Source organism: Sparus aurata, chromosome 24 (genome assembly GCF_900880675.1).
Source record: "Sparus aurata chromosome 24, fSpaAur1.1, whole genome shotgun sequence".
Taxonomy (NCBI): domain Eukaryota; kingdom Metazoa; phylum Chordata; class Actinopteri; order Spariformes; family Sparidae; genus Sparus; species Sparus aurata.
The window spans coordinates 10,249,205-10,268,478 of NC_044210.1; the positions used below are offsets into that span (position 1 = coordinate 10,249,205).

A 19,274-nucleotide genomic window follows, 5' to 3' on the forward strand; every position below is an offset into this window, starting at 1 on the left:
GACATGAAAGCCGGCGCACCGTCAGACATCTCCTTACCTACAATAGACAGGATCACCACCACAAAGTCAAATATATTCCAACCGATGGTGAAGTAATAGTGACGCAGCGAGATCATCTTCAGCACGCACTCCCCGGTGAAGAGCACGATGAAGACCAGGTTGATCCAGTAGAGGGTGTTGTCCATATCTAACGTCTGGTCGTCCGTCTCCACCATCATGGTCACCATGTTAAGGCAGATGAGGATCATGATCACGATGTCGAAGGCCTGCTTCGTGATGCAGTCGAACACACAACCTTGAAATGCATTCTGAGGGTGGAGGAAAAAACAAGAGTCATTTACATCTCCTTACTGCATATTCCATTAAAACAACTGAGTGAGTGGAGCCCACAGTCTTACTGCTGGCCGAGGTATAGGTTTTTGTGGTTTTTTGGAGCCGAGCTTCTTCATGGCGTTGTAGTATTTCTTCTGTTCTTCTGTCATGAAGATGTCCTGACCTCCAAAGTAAAGGGAGTCGACAAAAACTGGTTATAACCACGGACATTTTACATTTACATTGTATAAAGCAGTGTGAACAATAACACAGCCAGTTGGGATCAATATCTCTGAAGCACAGAGAGTATAAAACGATTGCCAGAGAAAGAGCGCTAGGTTCTGAAATTAAGAAAAAAAGGAAACTGTGTTCCTTTAGTTGAATATTTGCTTGCTCTCGTGGGCTGATGGTAAACTAATCCTTTGCTTTTCAAGTGCTGTTCAGACAAAACTTTAAAATGTTAATTTTGCCCATTTGAATACTGGGATGTTACCTTTCATTTGTGTTTTGTGATTTTGGAGTTGTTGGACCTATTTGTTTTTGGTGAGATTCATACAAAATGAACACCTAAAAGAGAGAACAATAGGACATTTCTGCTATCTTCATCTTCATAAATTGTGTTTTGGAAATTGTCTCTTTTTTTACTTGTGCAACTGTGTATTCTGATTTGTCAAGTGAACATTTTGGTTCTAGTTGCTGCCTAGTGTTTTGTAACCCCATGCTGGCAGGACACGTGAACAAATCATACAGTCGATTTGTAAGAGGACACAGGTGTGCTTCAATTACTGAAAGAAACCCCCTGCAAAGTCTGTATTTCTCAAAAACAAAGTCAGGAAATGGCTGCAGTACCACATCGTGTGTCATTCTTTTTGGGTAGCTCCTTCTTTCATTTCATGTTTTTTTTTCCTCATGTGTTTTTGTTCTCATTACTTTATGTCACTATTTCGGGCGGCGGGATTACACAGCCACCGTCACTACGCTCTCGTTAATCAAAGAAGTGAATCCCCCTCGCGATATCACGCGCGAGGCAAACATGACACTCTCGGTGCGGCTCGCTGAGTGTATGATGCGTGTCTGGAGGCAGGACTGGTGTCAACACTGAACAACATCCGTGTGACGGTGTGGCTGTGGGGCTCCTGAACAACACACACACTCACTGATACAGCGTCTCAGTCGGACGTCAGTCATCAAGGCACAGCAAACATGGTGCAAACCCTCCTCTCCCCCTCCTCCACCTCCTGGGCGTCGCCAATCCCACTTGTTAGCGCTTGGTTGAACGGAGGGCACATTTCCAGACTACATTTACTGTGACACTGCATGTGTGTGTGTGAATGCAGGCAGGGTGTTTCTCAGTGACTCATGCACCCTCAGTAATCCTTGGCAGCAGCGGGTCCTCTCCCTTCTACAGATAATCATTATTCTGGAGCTCGGTTCTTTCTTTAACACAGCTGAGGGTCTGCTTTGGCTCAACCTGTGAACCTTCAGTGGCTTTGTGATTCGAAGGGAACACAGACGCAGCTTGGTTTTTATGTCTTTTTGTGGCGCAGGGGATAAAATCCTCCCCGAAAATCTGATTCTAGGAGAAAGAGTGGATTCCTGCACACGCTTTTGCCCTTTGTGTTGATATATTCATTTAAAAAGTTGACATTTCCGTTAGAAAGCAGTTTCAAATTTGTGTCTTTGAGAGTGTATGGGGGCATTTTCTCTTTTTCAGTGACTTTGTACTCAGACTAGGCTTTTTCTTGGCACAGTGAGACACAGGACGTCTACCTGTTCCACTGCTGTAACGAGCAGAACCAAAGCTGTGTGTCAACATTAATAACAGCCAGCACGGCAGAGCAACAACCAGGGACTGCCTTGGATTTCATCTTTACTTTGAAACATTACTGTCTCTGCAAAGGCTAAGGCTACAGTTTGGACAGGGAGGTACACTGAAATAATTCTGTTAATTTAACATCTAAATTAAAGTTATAAAGAAAGGAGACGCTAATTGGCTATATTTGGGAAACATTGGTGACTGTCATCTTATTCTGAAAGGCTGATAGCAGTCAACATGGCTGATTTGTGCAGATGTTTGGTCAACATATCATTGTATTCCAGGCTACATTAGTTATCAGACATGGCAAACATGAAAAGTATTAAGTGTGTATTCCATCTTCACACTTCATTTCAATTGTTTACATACTGATGTTTACAATACACTGTTTTACAGGTAGTACACATGAAGTCAGCATACTTCAGCATACAGCAACTTCATGCTTCATACATAAATCATCAAATGTCACTTAATCGGACACTTTAAAAAGCATAAATGCTTAAATGTCTAAATTTTTCTTTTCAAAAATGTGATCCTGGAACCGTTTCACTTTATGAATATATACTTGCATCAGCAGCAGGAGGAGACTATTACTGTTACTAAATGCAACTTATCTTCTTCTTCTGCTGGTTGAAGTTGTCGATGATGACGCCGATGAACAGGTTGAGGGTGAAGAAGGAGCCGAAGATGATGAAGATGACGAAGTAGAGGTACATGTACAAGTTGACTTCATATTCAGGCTGCTCTTCCAACTAGATGGAACAACACAGAGCAAAATAAAACAGTTACTGGCTTCTGTAAAAGAAACAAGCTGAGTTGTGAAAGCAGACCCACCGATCACTGTGTTAGGCACAAAGACACTTACATCTCGAGAGTCCACGGCTGCGTACATGATGTCCATCCAACCCTTAAATGTTGCCTGAGAGCAAATGAGAGTTTTGTCAGTTTGGTTGATGTTGGGGGCTCACAATCATCTGATTCAAGTCAAACTGATTGGCTGTCATCTAGGGAATACATTGTGTTATTTTGGTCCTTAATTTGCCATCTTAGCATTTGACCCTTTTATTTTGTGTCCGTGCTCATTTCCTAAAGTGTTTGACAATCAAAGCAGCAATATGTAATACAGGCAAACTCTTACAGTGATTCTGAAGAAAGGTAGCTGAGTTTTGATTCTCATTCTCAGGCTGTCAAATATTTGCCCGTAAACATAAATCCTACAGGTTTTCCCTATTTTGAATTTTATCCTGACTGTCAAAAAAGTCTCTGAAAGCCATTTTTAAGTAATTGGCAGACTAATAAATTGTTTGATGTAGTCTAATATGTTTTGGTCTGGCTGTTGCTGTATCAGTTTGTAAATGAAGCCATGCAGAGAGCAGAAAACAGAATAAAAATCTTTCTCAGTGATCACAATGACAAAACTAGAAGCCAGAGAGTTCAATCGTAAATACTCCTCTTCTATACTTCAGACGTTTTTGTCTTCATAATGGAGACTTAACTCACCACTTGCAGCAAAGCCAGATATCCGGCCCCGACGTTGTCAAAGTTGATTTTGACATTCTTCCAGCGGGCGCTGTCGTTGATCAAATTCAGGCATTCTGTCATGTTGTTGACGACGCTGATGGGGAAGACCTCGTCGTTGGTGGTGTTGACACAGTAGTAGTACTTCCCTGCGAACAGGTTGACGCCCATGATGCTGAAGATGAGCCAGAAGATGAGGCAGACCAACAGCACGTTCATGATGGAGGGGATGGCCCCCAGCAGAGCGTTCACCACAACCTGGAGAGGTCGAAGCACACGGATACACTCAGCACTCTCCTGCCACTCATATACTGAGGTCTCTGGTTGCCAAAACAGAGAGGCTGTTTGATTTAGATAAGTGGCAGTTACATCTAATCACTTAACTCTTAACCTGATCTGATTGAGCTGGGAGGCAGATGCTACGACTTTCAGAAGAAGAGCCAAGACTGATTTAATAATTCATAGCATTCCTGTATTATTCAAAGCTGCATTCAATATGTAATGTCTGCACACATGAAGCTCTTAACACCGTCTACAAGGAGAATTTAACAACATGACAGTTGGAGAGAAGGAAGTGGACAGGTGAGAAAGCTAACATTTGATAGGTAAAAAAGCAAAACAGAAAAAAACCTTAGAGAGGCAGGATGAAGTCACAACATTTTGTTTGACTGTAAATGAAAAAGACACACAACAAAGAAAAAAATTACAGGTCAAAGGCACCACACAAGCAACGTCAGAAAACAATGCCTCAGAACAGCTATATACAGTTATCTATTGACACAATGTGAAGAAAGTCATGCAGATAGAAGAAGTACAGTGTTGAATTGCAAAGAAAAGATCGCTCTATGTAGAGGCTGTAATAAGCATGCAGTCTTACGGTCAGGCTAATGAGATAAAACCATTCAAAATGACATCAAACATTAACCCAGAAGAATTAAACTGGAAGTATGTATGATTGAGATGACTAAATAATGCTTCAGGTGGCCTAGTTAGCTTAAAGGGGCAGTATGTAGTTTTGGAGAAGACATTCAAACTCAGAAGTTTAATATTGACCATACTCATGAGGTAATAATACAAACTCATTTCCATAACTGAATAAACAAGTTGTTCTGAGAGTGAAAATAAGGTCCCAGAACACTGTTTGAAGCTAGAAAGGTGGCAGGGTCTGCCACATATAAAAGTAAAACAGTATGAGGTTGTGTTGTCCTTTAAGGTCTACATAATGCACCTTTAACTTTCTGGAAACGCCATTTAAATATTTTGTTGTTGTAAAAGTAATCTAAGCTAATCTAAGATATTCCACAGGTATACTGGTTTCCAGCTTGCCCACAAACACTCCTTCTGTGTCGTTGTTTTCTGAGATGTCCTTACCCTCATGCCCTCAAACCGAGACAAGGCCCTCAGGGGCCGGAGGGCTCTCAGTGTCCTCAGAGATTTGATGGCTGTGAGCTCAGAGTAGCCGAGAGCATTAGCTACAAGGCTGACAAGGGACACCTGAGAGAAGATTAAGACACAGAAAGGCAGGGTGAAAGGTCAGAAATGGAAGCAGATGGAAACAGCTCGCCTGGCTCTCTCCTAAAGAAAAAAATGGCAACACCTTTGAAACTCAACGATAAGCACTTCATATATTGTTTCTATCTTCTTTCTGACTTATACACAAAATAGTGCTTGAGCTTTAGAAATACTGGTAGCCGCATATTTTTTTTTGTTTTCTTGAATTCCAGCTAGCTGTTTTCCCCCTGCTTCCTGTCTTCATTGCTAAGCTAAGCTAACGGAATATACATAAGGTGGTGTGGTATTTACTGTATCTTCTCATTTACCACTTTCAAGTTCTCGAAATCTCTTCCTTAAAGTCTAAATGATCTTTGTATGGACTGAATATACATACGTCTACGATGAGGAAGTCGAGCCAGCACCAGGCGTTGGTGAAGTACTTGACAAAGCCGTATGCCACCCACTTCAACAGCATCTCCAGGATGAAGATGTAAGTGAAGACCTTGTCTGCGTACTCCAGCACTGTTTTGATGGTCCTCCGCTGCTCAATGTAAATGTCCTCAAACGCCTACACACACAAGGGATAAATACAAAGACTGCTGGAGGAAACAATGAGGTGTGGTTGGTGTAATTGTTGCAACCACAGCACCTGATGCAACACAGGTGAGAAAATTCAAACTCTGCTCAGCCAAACCTACCGTTAATGATGCTAGAAATTTTGTTATGAATTATTTTGGGTCACAAACGGAGGTAAATGCGCATACTGTGATACAAAAAACACGTACCAGTGCTCCACTGCTGAGCAGGATCATGAATATGATGAAGGATTCAAACCAGTTGTGTTCCACTATGATAAAGCAGGTTTTCCTGAGATTCCACCAGTTCTTATAATGTGCTCCCTCCTCATTGATCTGGCAGCACTGGAACCTGCGTACACAGCCTGTAGGGATGTAAAGAAATGACCACAGGCGTTATTATGAGTTCCATGTTGACTGAGGGTGAAGGTATGATTAAACCAAAGCAAATCTCTCTACCTCTTGTCCTTTATTAAGTCCCAGTAAAGTCTATGTGTAGGAAAGACTGTACCGAATAAAGCACCAATATCAGACTTGGGCACAGCACATAAGCTTTTTTTCATGTTTTATCTTTTGTTTTGGTTGTGTGAGGTTATTTTTTATGTTTCTACTTATCTATGAATTACAAGTTCATTCCTCTTTGAAACTGTGTACTGAAGTGTGTATTAAATTGTCTTCAAAAGACAATAACACCATTTTTTGCACATATTTCAAGGACATATATCACTCAACAAAAAGTAGTTATTGTGACAGACCTACTAACCCATTTCAGAGCCTCAACCGTCACATTCTATGTCTGTACTCCACACTCTGGAGAGGTATTTGTAGGTTGCGGAGGTGTGTCGGACTAAATGTCAGGTTACATTACAAACCCAGAAAATCCCACAGACTTCTTCTCCCTTTGTCCTGCTGAGCATTCGTATTCACTGTCACTCAGCGGTGAGTATGCACACCGGTGCTAAACACAAGCAGTTAACGCGATTTACTCTATGTCATGTAATGTGCTGTTGGAAGCAATTCGTCCCCCACCTTTCTCGCTCTGTCCCACTTTCCCACCCCCCATCATCCTCCCTCACATCCCCTCTCACCCTCTGTGAAGCAGGCCTCTGGGTCGAGTGACTCCTCTGGCTCAAGCTCCACTGAATCCACCCCATCTCCTGGGGGCCGAATATCAACTGTGCTCCCCTCGGATGAACTCAGACGCTGGGGCTCTGCATCGAGCTTCTGCATGGAGGAGGGGGAAAATAAAAGCTCAAAGTTACACAGCAGTGCCTGAAACGCAAAGGTTCAGTGGTTATTGGAGCCAACCTTCTGAGCTGGTTATCACTGTGATACTCCATTCACATGTACTCCAGTGCCACAACTGTATACCGAGGCACTGTAATAGCTCACAGAGTTGGCCTCTTTAAAGTTATCTTCATTGTATTATCATCATCACATGCAGCATCGATCAAATGTACCTACAGGCTTTGAAATTAGTTTTATCTGATGGCTCAAATCAGATTAAAGCATGGGGAGGTTGGCGTTACAGAAATGCACTGTGGGTACGTTTGATGTGCCCTCGTTTGAGAAAGAGTGCATGCAGTATTCCAGTGCATTATCAATCCAAGCCTGAAATAGTACCAAGCAGAACGTGTGCTGAAGTATTTTCATGTCAACTGAAAAATGACCCCTCATCAGTTTGTTTACAATTTAACCCATTTCCTTAATTGCCCCTGTGAATAATAATTTCCCCACCCTCAAAGCTAGTAATCCACCCACAGAGGGGGCCGCTGAACTTCTTCCTCAGTGACATGAAAACACGTTATTTCCATTCCTTGAAAGCAGTGTACAAGCTTCTTCTGTTTGTGTTGAAGTAGACGGAAAACCACATTAGCTTACCAGCAAAAACCAGTACTGTGCACTGTTTATAAGACAGCATGTGGTCTGGCATTTTTTTTTTTTTTGTTCCCATTTGCAAAACGTGTTAGATTAGCACCCATGCATACCCAGAAAACATACAGGACTAAGTATGGTACATCCTTCTTAGCAACAGGCAAAACACATGTAAGGACAAGTATTGCTGCTGTTGTCAAGTTGTTTTTACTCTGTCTTCCATGCTAAACCCTGACAACACTCCTCTGAAACCCCTAAAATGCAGTGATCTTCTATGTATATTACAGTATCATCTGCATATAGTGAGACTTTTTGGTGTCATAAGGCTTCCTGTCTGTTTTTCTTTGGGCAAACATGGTGTTAAGTGGCCTCATGTCTGATCTGTCTGGGGTGTAAAGTGCGGGAACATGTCATCCTAGACAGTGCAGCAGCTCTGATTGCCGTGGGACCCAGCTAATACGGCATGGGAATGATGGAAGCATGCTGCTCGCAAGTGCAACGTTTTCTGGGGGGATGTTTCCCTCCGGTTTCTCTTTCTACCCTTCAGCAAGAAACCCATTTTACCTCCTCTGCACATGGATTATATGAGGCTTTTGCTTTTAACCTAACACGTTGTTATTTGGAAGGTTTTTGGCAAGTTTTACTATATTTGGTATTTAGTTGACTGATGAGATATTTGCAGTGGAAGGAAAGAGGATAACACAGGTGCAGAAGCTCAAAGAACAGGACAAGTAATCCACAATAATTGTGTGCATGCACCATATCGTAGATGTATATTCAGTATTCAGTGTAATTAGGGATGGAGCTTGTTCAATTTTATGTTTCAACAGGGCTCAAGACTAACAGCGTCCCATTGTCCCTGGGACCACAGAGCGATCTTTGGAACAAAAGGGATTTTTCTATGCAATATCACTAATCAAATTACAAACTGCAGACTAAGATGGAACACATCCTCTCATGCTGTTACTATCGTTTTTATCACTGGCTGGCCTACAAAAAATATAACCTGGATGCCGTAAACTCACTATTGACATGGGACACACTGTATTTTTTCCTGCTAATGCTACATTGTGAACAACAACTCCTTAATGAAAGTGGCAGGAGAAGCGTTAGTTAGCTGCAGCTGACGGGCGGCAGGGTCCTGCGTTGTGTTTAGTTGAGGGAGTTAACAGAGTTAACACAACTAACAGCTAAACACATTAATATATTTAGTAATATTTTGACTTTGGGCCAGTTAAAATTCACTGTGGTTTTTCATAATAATTATTTGAGACAATGGTGAAAAATGTAGTCTGTAGCCCTGTTTGAGGAAAACAGAAAATGAAAAATTACCTTCATTTAGTGCACCATCATAGGTAAGTGTTTGAATATAAATTGACATGTGTTATCTGTTTTTACCACCCTGCAAAGATCCACATTGATTCATATATGTTTCAAAATGATTTCTTTGGAAATAATTCAGTAAAGAGTCTTTCATCACTCTACTACAATTTGATTATCACAGAAAACAAGTACATACAACTACTTCTCGTGTGTATGCATGGGCTATGAACCAGACAAATGAATTTTGTCAAACTACAGCAAAATTCATTCCTCCATTCCATCTTTTTTTCCTCATTCTCCTCCACCTCCTCTCTTCCTTCATTCTCAAGCTCAGTGTGTTGATGCCAATCAAGTCCCAAAACCAAGTCAAAAACCAAGCAATGAAATCAAAAGCAAAGATCATGTTAGATGAATTTGTCTATTAATGGAAAAAGGTGGTGTGGCTCATTCCTAATGGTTTGTAACTGCAATACAGCCTGATGCTTGGAGATAAATTATGACAGGGGAGGGAGGGGGTAAAGGGAAAACTCAAAGGAGTACAGCATTGAGTGCTGCTGTTTGGGGAAGGGGGTGTATAAAGCAAAGGGGGTGGGGTGGGAAAGTGGGTGGGGGACGGAGGGCAGACCAGGCAAAGAACGAAAATGGGCAATCCATTGAAGGTATGAGAAAAATATGTTGTTGTCTGTAATGGCATAGGCAGTCCTCATGGTTAGTGCTATGGTACAATAAAGTGGTCTTACAATTCTCCTCTCACTGAAAACCTTGAGAGCGCCTGTGACACAGCTGCAATAACAAACGGGGGGTTAAACAAAGTAAGTCAAACACACCAAAAGCCAGCATACAACCTCAAGTCTGCTTTTTGCTGCAAGGCACAGTTGGGGAACAAGTTAGCCACAAGAAACAACAATTTAGATTTCCCTGAAAGCTTTTTCCTCATTAGATGCAATGTAAAAGAGTGGAAAGCTGTTTGACACTCATATCACACGACAGACACACCAACAGCTCACACCAAATGTTTATTGTGTAACTCTAAATGCCTAAATTAAAGGTCCCATATTGCTGGAAGTGAGATTTGCAGTCCTGCTGGGGGGGGGGGGGCCATAAAACACTATGAAAATATCAAAACGCTCAATCCACGGAGAAATGCACAAGCTCAAACTCAGAAACTGTGCCTTTTAACGCACCGCCAGCACTTCTGTAAGGTTGTGATGTCACAACTATACAATCACCGTCCTCAGCATGGCCAAGGTCGCAAAACAAAAAAAAGACGTTTGCAGAAACAAGCTAGGTGGGTCATGCTCAGAGCTGTGAGAGCTAACCAATCAGAGCAGACTGAGCTTTTTGAGAGGCGGGCCTCAAAGAGACAGACACTGAAATACAGCAGTCAGATGGAGGACGAGTACAGCTACTGCAGCACTGGATAGTAAGAGATAAATGCAGTATTTTCTGAACATGAACATTATAAACATTTTCTAGTAGACACCAAAAACAAAAGTATGAACCTAAAAATTTGGATAATATGGGATCTTTAATATTTACTAACTGTAATTTGATCAAACTTGATAACACAGTGGGTCAGAAATGTCCAAATATGATTTAACTGGTGATTAACTATCACAGTTCTCCCACTCCTGGCTACAGGGTGTGGAGATCAGCAGTGACACGTGAGAGCATTGCTTGATCCAGATATGGAGCATGCGGTGCCATAGCTCGAAATAGTCTCCTGGGTTTGTTTTGAATCACAGGGAATTGGCACCACACCCACAGTGGCAGGTTGACATCACCAGGGAGCACAGCCCAAATGCTCTGCCAGCCTGGCAATACTTGACATCAAACCTGGCATTTGCTCTGTTAGAATAGCCAATACATTACTGAATTTGCTACGCTATTGATGACGCTATGATTTACATTTAGAAAAAACAGGTTGCTGTTTCATTCATTTCATCCTCACACATGAACACATACGCAATTTTCCCAGTGACGCACGGAACAATGAATTACGTAGTCTCTGTCACATGTGTGTATAATACTGAACTGCATTTGCAAGTCAACCATATAACACTGTACACAAACACACTGACACGTACACTTAGGACAAAGGCACATTTGAGTCATTAATTGTCATGGCGCTTTCTTCTTCTAGGACAAAGTCTAACTCCAGAAGATCCCCACAGCGTGATGAATGTACAAATGAGTCAGCAGGTATGTTATTTTCAAACTGCTTGAATGTTCGGTGAAAAAGCCATCTCTATGCAAATTCTGACATATTCATACATTATCTGACTTGCGTAGGGTGTTAACTTTTACACGTATAAAGGAGCTAATCTGATAAAAAAGCTGTGTGACTCAAGAGATTTCCTACAAACTGACAGAGACGTCAGTCATCCAATCAAAGAGCTTCATCTTACCTCTTTGCTGCCCTCCACATCCGACGAGTCGCTGCTGAAATCTTCTGTGTTTAGGTTTTCAAAGTCTGACTCGCCCACAGCGATAGGCACCGTGACTGTCAGGCTGGGGTTATGAATAAATGACATGTAGTCACATTCATCCATTGGGTACTTCCCCGTAGTGTCCCCACCAACCACGACCCCAACTACCAGCCCCCCTCCTGGCCGTCCATTGCCTTCTGTCATGTACACCCCACTTGGGTCTTTGGTGATGTCCACTGAAGTGTGGTTGGAGATGCAGTTGCCCTTGCCGTTGCTGTGCAGTTCATCCAGAGGTTTGCTCTCCTCAGCCAGACCGGAGCCCTTACCACCCCCACTAAAGCAGAGGCTCTGGAGGAAATGACGCACAGTTGTTTTGACGAATGCGATGCCCCGCTGGATCCGGCCAACTGCGATCTGCAGGTTGTTCATCTCACTGTCATCGTCTGTTGCTGCCAGGTTGTCAGCGCTGAATGAGCTCAGAAGGAGAGCCAGGAACAGGTTCAGAACCTGGGAAGAAGTGGACATGATTGACCTTATAACCATTAAACAAGATTAGTGTCTAAAGGACTTGACTCGATAATCTAGAAAATAAAGAGGTAGAACCCCATACCACCAGGTTTCCAATGACCATGACCATCATGAAGACAATCAGGCACATGCTCTGCCCGGCCACCTCCATGCAGTCCCACATGGTCTCGATCCACTCTCCGCACAGCACCCGGAACACGATGAGGAAGGAGTGGAAGAAGTCGTGCATGTGCCAGCGAGGCAGCTGACAGTCGTCGGAGATCTTACACACACACTCCTTGTAGCTCTTGCCAAACAGCTGCATGCCCACCACGGCGAAGATGAATACGATGATGGCCAGCACCAGAGTCAAGTTCCCCAGAGCGCCCACTGAGTTACCAATGATCTTGATCAGCATGTTCAGAGTGGGCCAGGACTTGGCCAATTTGAAGACCCTCAGCTGTTTCAAAAGAAAGTTGAAAGTGTTTGATGTTCACAATGTTTTTCTACATGATTAACATTCAATAGATTAACAAATATATAACTATATATATATATAACATCAGTTCTCATAGCCTCTCGCCTGGCTTTGTCCACAGGGTAAGGGTTAGGGTTACAAATCTGTCATCTGCCAATCCAGCTGTCTCTGTGATGGCTTATGCTACCAAACATGCCAAACTGATGTCAAAAGCTTTAAGAAAATACAGCGTAAAAGAGAGCTGCCTCAAAAAAACAGATGGATATGAGAGTGGCATCAGGATTATATAACTCCTAGCATTTCTATGAGTGTGTGCTCAATTTCAGCATGTAAAAGACGACTGACTGTGACCTCAAACAAACTAGAAGCACAGCAACAGTCATACAAAGCTAATCAGGTGAGCAGAAAAAAACACACTATGCCCCAACGGCCACAAATCTCAGTGGGACATTTCATGTATTTTCAAAAGCTCTCGTTACATCATTACCTCATTAATAGCGTGAATGTTATTGAGAGAGCCATCGTGGGCTCCTGACTCTAGGATCACCGGTACATAACTCTTATTAACAGTAGACAGTTCAGGTAATTCAGCTTTACTAAGAAGATATTACTCAGCTAGAGCTCTTACCAATCTGAAGGACCTGAGCACAGAGAGGCCTTCCACGTTGGCCAAGCCGAGCTCTATCAGACTCAGACTGACAATGATGCCGTCAAAGACGTTCCAGCCCTCCTGGAAGTAGTAGTAGGGATCCAGGGCGATGATCTTAAAGCACATCTCTGCTGTGAAGATGCCAGTGAACACCTAATGACAAAAAGGGCAAATACTACTTTTAGAACCCCAATCTGTACCATGGCACACGTTAATGTGTTTTGTACGCATATCTGACAATACTTGCCAGGTTTCCAACTGAGAGGACGTTAGCGAACTCTGTAGTCATGGGGTAATGCTCCATGGCCATGAAAAGCGTGTTGAGGACGATACAAATGGTGATAGCCAGATCAACAAATGGGTCCATGACCACACTGTTGACTACCTCCTTGATTTTCAGCCATGCTGGGCAACAATCCCAGATCAGACCGGTGTTGGCAAATCTATACCAGCAAGGGGGGCATTTCTGTCTCGACTCCTCAAGCTCTGGAAAAGGAGAAATGAACACATTTTGTGATAAGAAAAAGCAGGTAAGAATTATTCCTTTACATTGTATATGCCGTCCTAGTTTTCTCTAAAACTAAAGGGTCATGGCGTAAAGTACAAGACAGGAATAAAATAATTCAAGAAGGTCAAAAACATATGACATAACCCTTTACCTTCCATGGTGTTGGTGAGTATACTGGCCACACTCATGGCTCTCTGCCTGCCCCCTGGTTCCTCTAAATAATCCATGGATGGCTGGTGAAAACCCGACCTCCGTTTCTTAAGCTCAGTATCTGTGGTCGTCCCCTGGGGAAAAAACAAAAACAAAAAACATGAAATAAACATAATCATGCCAAGACACTCGAGCGCTAAATGGCAAAAACAGGAGATGTTTAAGGAACTTGAACAGAACAGCTGGGATGGTGAGTAGGAACTCTGAAGGATGAGTTTGGTGATATTCTTTATTTTCTTTTGATTGATTTTTTTTAAACGTGTCAATAAATCCCATGAAAAGAACAAAACAAACAATGAATGTATTGAGGGACCTCTGTTGATAATGTTATGGACAGATCAGAGTTTCCCCCAAGGTCCAGATGTGAACATGGGTTTCTTAAGATCTGGGTGACCGGTAATCAGGATCTATTGGGTGCACCTGTGATGTTCTCCCTCAGCTGGCTGCAGTCAGTCAGCTGGGAGGTTTTATCAGGGGGCTGCAGTTCTCCTGCTCAGATTGTTGTGTGTTTTCAGGGAGTCGACACCATCAACACCCTGCGGTTTCTGTTTGGGGTTAAATCTGGGTCAAGTGTTTGAGATTTCTTTCTTTTGGCCAGTTTCTATAAATTTTGTTTCCCTCTTAATCAGTGACTCCCACTTCACCTTTGGTTTTTGGGTCTAATGTTTATTATTTATCTATCATTTTGATAGAATCAGTGGGTGTGGGTTTTACTTTCAGACTTTAATCTACAGCACAACAAAGTTGGAGATTAAAAAGTAACACGCTTAAAACTGAAAATTAAAGAACAATGTAAATGCATAGCCATCCTCCCATGGTAGAGAGACAAAAAACAAGGAAATATGAAAAAACAAACACAATCTGAACAAGTCAACAATATCAGGCGGGCATGATGCTCCACTTCTGAAACATTCCCGGTGGGATATGAAGTTAAGGACAGAACAAAACAGCATCGTACAGTGAGGTTAGGGAGACGTGCCCAGTGGAATCCAGGTGTCAGGGGATCACCAGATCACTCAGATCTCTTAAAGTCTCACATTGTCTACAAATGTAGGCTTCGGTTTGAAACAACTGAACACTAAAACTAATTAAAACTAAACTAAAAAATCTCTTTGATGGACTGTACATGCAAAGGACGAAATCATTCATCAACATAAGAACACTAGGATGGGGATAAATGTAACTACACTGTATGAACTTAAAGCATGAAACAAGCAGTTAAGTCACCTCAGGCAGCAGGAGACCTACAGGGGAGGTTGTTACTGAAGTCCCACCGACCAGCGACACCACACCGTTGCAGTCTACGGAGCAGTGCATCTTGCCGTTGGCGGGCAGCATGATCCTTGGCGCCCCGAGGCTGGTCTGGCTGACGGCGCTGCAGCGGCGCTCGAGGCGGCGTGGCAAGAACAGGGAGCCCCGGCGGCTGTCGCTCTCCTCGAAGGTGCTGTGCTCGTCGTCGGCGAAGTCGTTCTCGGAGCCCATGTCTCGCGCGCGGCCTCGGAAGCTGAACAGGCTCGCTCGGCTGTTCCTCCGAGGTGAGAAGAGTGATCCACGGATACTGAGGAGGGACTGATGAAGGAGATTAGGGTTAGAGGGTGGAGGGAATGGTGAATCCTCCTTGATTTATCTTTATGTGTTTTTAAGAAATAGATTTTGGGAATTACTTTCTTGTGGAGAGTTAGATGAGAAGACTGATACCACTCATGTCTGTAAGCTAAATAGAAGCTAAAGCCAGCAGCCAGTTATCTTAGCTTAGCATAATGACTGGATACAAGGGGAAACAGTTAGTCTGGTTCAGTCGGAAAGCAACAAAACCGCCCCATTTGAAGCTTAATCAGTATTAAAAGGGCATTATGTGGTTTTGCTGCTTACAGTCTTCATGCGAAGCTAAATTAATTGACTCTAGCTTTATAGTGAAAGGACAGATATCAGAGTGGTGTCCATCTTCTCATGTAACTCCTTTTGAGAGAATACATACTGTTATCGGTGGCCTTGGCTTTATATGTTTACTGCTTTTAATTGTATCAGTGGCGTGATGTGACATGTCTGAAGAGACTAACTTCCGTCCACTTTTTATTCCTCTGTCAGGGAAGTATTCACCTGGTTGGGTGAGGAGCATCTCTTCTCATAGGAGAGCCTGTTGGCATCGATAGAGAAGCGAAAGCTGGACCTCTTGATGCTGTCCTCGGACTCAGACTTGTGGAACTTGTCCCTTGCCCCCCTCTCCTCCTCCTCCTCCCTCTGCTTCCTCTTCTTGCGCCTGTTGCGCCGCTCCTTGGCACTTTTCGAGCTCAGCTTAGACGTCCCTGAGGAGGACTCGGAGGTGGGGCCCCCTCTCCCGCTGTACTCTCCGCTCTCCGTGGCTGCTGCCGCGGCAACCTACCAGCCAATCAGAGCACAAACACAGTTGTCATGGCGACCCCGTGCCTGTCTCAGAGGCTCTCGTGGACTGGAGTGGAGGAGAAAGCCTGGCAGCTGAGAGCAGCAGCAGCAGCAGCAGCATGAAGAACCAAATAAGCCTCAGACGCCTTCTAAAAATGGACGCCTGAATGTTTTCATGCAAACCAAAACATTTCCAGAGCAAACCAATGCATAGCAGATTCAACATCAGACAATCTCTTCCATTTTTCCCTGAGGAACATGATTCACTATCATGTGCATCGACAGACATTCTGCTTCATATTAAGATTTTTCCATGAAATGCTAGGAAGCTAGTTTGGGGGTTGCGAGTAGCTAAAATCTGGTATTTTAGAAGGAAAAGACTGCCTGTATAGTTACAAATTCACCTCTGACTCTGTAGCAATCACGGGACAAATAATGTCACTTTAATTAAATTTCATTGCTTTCCCTTGTTTATCTCTCATCTATATGCTAATGGAGAGAAATGCCTCTCTGTCCCACAAGACACAGCACTATAGTAAGAGGATTCAAGAGTCTGTCATGGCAACTACAACCAACAGCAACAATCTAAATGTGCACGAGCCTGATAAGACATAGCTGAGCCCGGCTAAACAGCCACTGAAGGGTCGAGCAGAGGTGGAAATATAAAGCAAGGCGGGAAGATAGAAGACGATTTATCTGACGTGCGACTAATGAGGGTGAGATAAGAAGGGTGCCATGGGGTTATTGAATTATATGCACGAAGTAAAACAAAATATAGCCCTTGATTCATCTCTAAGTACTGTATGTGCATCAGTGGTCGTCAACCTCTTTTGGGTTACTGAACCTCACGTCACATCAGATGAGCTCATGTTCATCAACCCTACCCTACCTCCATAACCATCTGTTATATTCCAAATGTGCTGTCAATTAATTTTTAAAGAGGATGTTAAGTAGCACTACATTTAAGTAGATACTGTGACAATCAGTTAACATACACTTGAACTGTCAATGTCAATGGTCAGTTTTTTCAAATCTGCATTCATAATATTTCCACTGGGAATGGCAGGAGCTGGATCTTTTTACCATTCTAACAATACTTTTGCTTAATATTCTAACGGTTAACTTCAAGCTAACTATTTCAACTGTTTACTTTTAGCTACTTTAGCTAGTTATTAATTATTTCAACAAATTACTTTTATCTATTTAAATTACTGACTTTTAGCTAATTATATCAACTATTTGTCAACTATTCTACCCCTTTATAAAATACTTTAAGCTAACTTTTCATATATCCATGATTGAGATGTTTTATTTCAACTGTTTGTCTGCTAAACCTTTAGGTTATTATTTAAAATACTGATCCAATACTTTTTGACTATTTCATAAAATTAATTTATTTTAGCGTACTATTTTATGGTGTAGTCTATTGATGCTGGAGATTGGCACCTCACCAATTTTGGGTGTTTGCTTCCTCATAAACAAAAACATAACAGTCTATTTCTGACAAAATCCCAATTTCTATTTTTGTTTAATTAGTCGAGCTCCCCCACAATGTTGTCATGTCACCCCTGGCAACTGCAGAAGTAGTCTCTGGGGTTGAAGTACCCCTTGATGGAGATCACTGCTGTATATCACCAATCTGTGCCAATCAATGCCACGCGGCAAGACAGAAATAGACTGACTTTGCCATGACAAGCTTCAAAGTAACTGGTTGGCTGCCCAGGAAGGTATGGTTGTCCCTTGATGATGAGCCTCTGTACATACATGGTACCAGCGGTTACAGCTACAGTAAGTATAATCATATGCAATTCATTCTGCTCTTTTTTCTTTCTGTAGGTCGACCAAGGACTCCTGAGCCCAGAGGGAACAGCAGAGGGGTGTCAGTCATCCTGGACAGTAAATCCCTCTGTTACCCGGGGCAACGGTAATTTTGGCAGCTGGCTCAAGACTTTAAGCTCAAGAGTCAACAGAGGCTCTGTAGTTAAACACGAAGACATTCTCCCAGCCACTCGTCTATGTTTATGAAATACTCAAACTTTTCTAAGTGCTCAACAAAAAAAATGTAAAGGTCCTTAAAGTTCCCTGTCGCTTTAAAAGGGTAAAACATCACTTTTTTAAATGGAATTCTCAATAAAGCCGACAAAGAAATTACTGTCGAATGAAGTGTTTGACGTAATTAGATACAGACTGTCAGCCTAAATTATAAAGAGATAAAATGTCCTGCCTGTGCCTCCTCCTGCTGTCTCTTCAGCTGCTCCAGCATGGCCTGGAACTCCTCCTCCTTCTGCTGGGCCTCCTCGATGGTCGCCTGGTTCTGCTCGTCGTAAGCCATGGCCACGACAGCCAAGATCAGGTTGACCAGGTAGAAGGAGCCCAGGAAGATCACCAGCACAAAGAAGATCATGTAGGGTTTTCCTGCTGCGCGCAAAGTCTGAAAGACAGGCAGGAGAGGAGAAGAGGTATGAATTTGACAACGACCTGTTTATCAGCTATTCATGAGAGTAAAAGTCAGATGTCATCATGGATGTTTGTCGTGTCTCTTCTTTGTAGTTGGATAAACAAAATGTGTAGTGTTCAGTTGTGGTCATCCCTTTGTTTGGTGACTTGCAAATATCAAATTGCGGCATTGTGCTGCTGCAGTGCAAAACAAAACACACAAAAAAACCCTTACGTAACAGGCCTAGTCTATAATTACAGAGTGACACGCCCGTTTGAGAAAACTGAAAAAGCTAGCTGGATATGTTTGCTCAGATATTTACTGACTTTAGCCACAGAACTACGCACAAGATATGACTGGTTGGAAACGTTCTACAAAGCTCACTGTTACCACCTTTTACAGATGGTAAATATTCCTAAAAGACTTCTAAAATTCTGCACTCTATAATGATCATAAATGTGTCACAGTTCTACCAACCTGCTGGTAGAGGTTTTCCCAGTAGTCCTGGGTCATTAGTCGGAACAGAGAGAGGAACGCCCAGCTGAAGGTGTCAAAGCTGGTGTAGCCATAGTCTGGATTACGACCAGCTTTTATGCATATGAAGCCCTCCGGACAGAGCCTGTCAGGACACGCAGGTGTTAGAAACAAGAGGTACCATGTGTAGTATATGAACATAATTATTATGTATGGCAAGAACATACAGTATATTGTTTGGTAGCACAAACTGATCTGTAACATGATGTTAAATTTTGATTTACAGC

The 19,274-nt window shown here is 42.7% G+C and overlaps 1 protein-coding gene across 4 annotated transcripts in view; it reads right to left on the reverse strand.

Annotated features, from left to right (window-relative positions):
• Positions 1–19,274, reverse strand: part of LOC115576833 (sodium channel protein type 2 subunit alpha-like) — a 37,240-nt gene that overhangs the window by 3,789 nt on the left and 14,177 nt on the right. For 3 of the 4 annotated variants that reach the window (XM_030409413.1, XM_030409410.1, XM_030409411.1), the window contains exons 9-26: positions 18,991–19,132; positions 18,301–18,507; positions 15,795–16,073; positions 14,922–15,263; positions 13,636–13,768; positions 13,224–13,462; positions 12,956–13,129; positions 11,953–12,309; positions 11,322–11,849; positions 6,804–6,939; positions 5,926–6,080; positions 5,535–5,708; positions 5,018–5,140; positions 3,629–3,904; positions 2,994–3,047; positions 2,743–2,880; positions 399–503; positions 38–308 (exon numbers count right to left, since the gene is read on the reverse strand). In XM_030409413.1, the coding sequence (XP_030265273.1) occupies positions 38–308; positions 399–503; positions 2,743–2,880; positions 2,994–3,047; positions 3,629–3,904; positions 5,018–5,140; positions 5,535–5,708; positions 5,926–6,080; positions 6,804–6,939; positions 11,322–11,849; positions 11,953–12,309; positions 12,956–13,129; positions 13,224–13,462; positions 13,636–13,768; positions 14,922–15,263; positions 15,795–16,073; positions 18,301–18,507; positions 18,991–19,132 (3,833 nt within the window). The remainder of the gene's footprint in view (positions 1–37; positions 309–398; positions 504–2,742; positions 2,881–2,993; positions 3,048–3,628; positions 3,905–5,017; positions 5,141–5,534; positions 5,709–5,925; positions 6,081–6,803; positions 6,940–11,321; positions 11,850–11,952; positions 12,310–12,955; positions 13,130–13,223; positions 13,463–13,635; positions 13,769–14,921; positions 15,264–15,794; positions 16,074–18,300; positions 18,508–18,990; positions 19,133–19,274) is intronic. The other variant, XM_030409414.1, reaches the window with a different exon arrangement.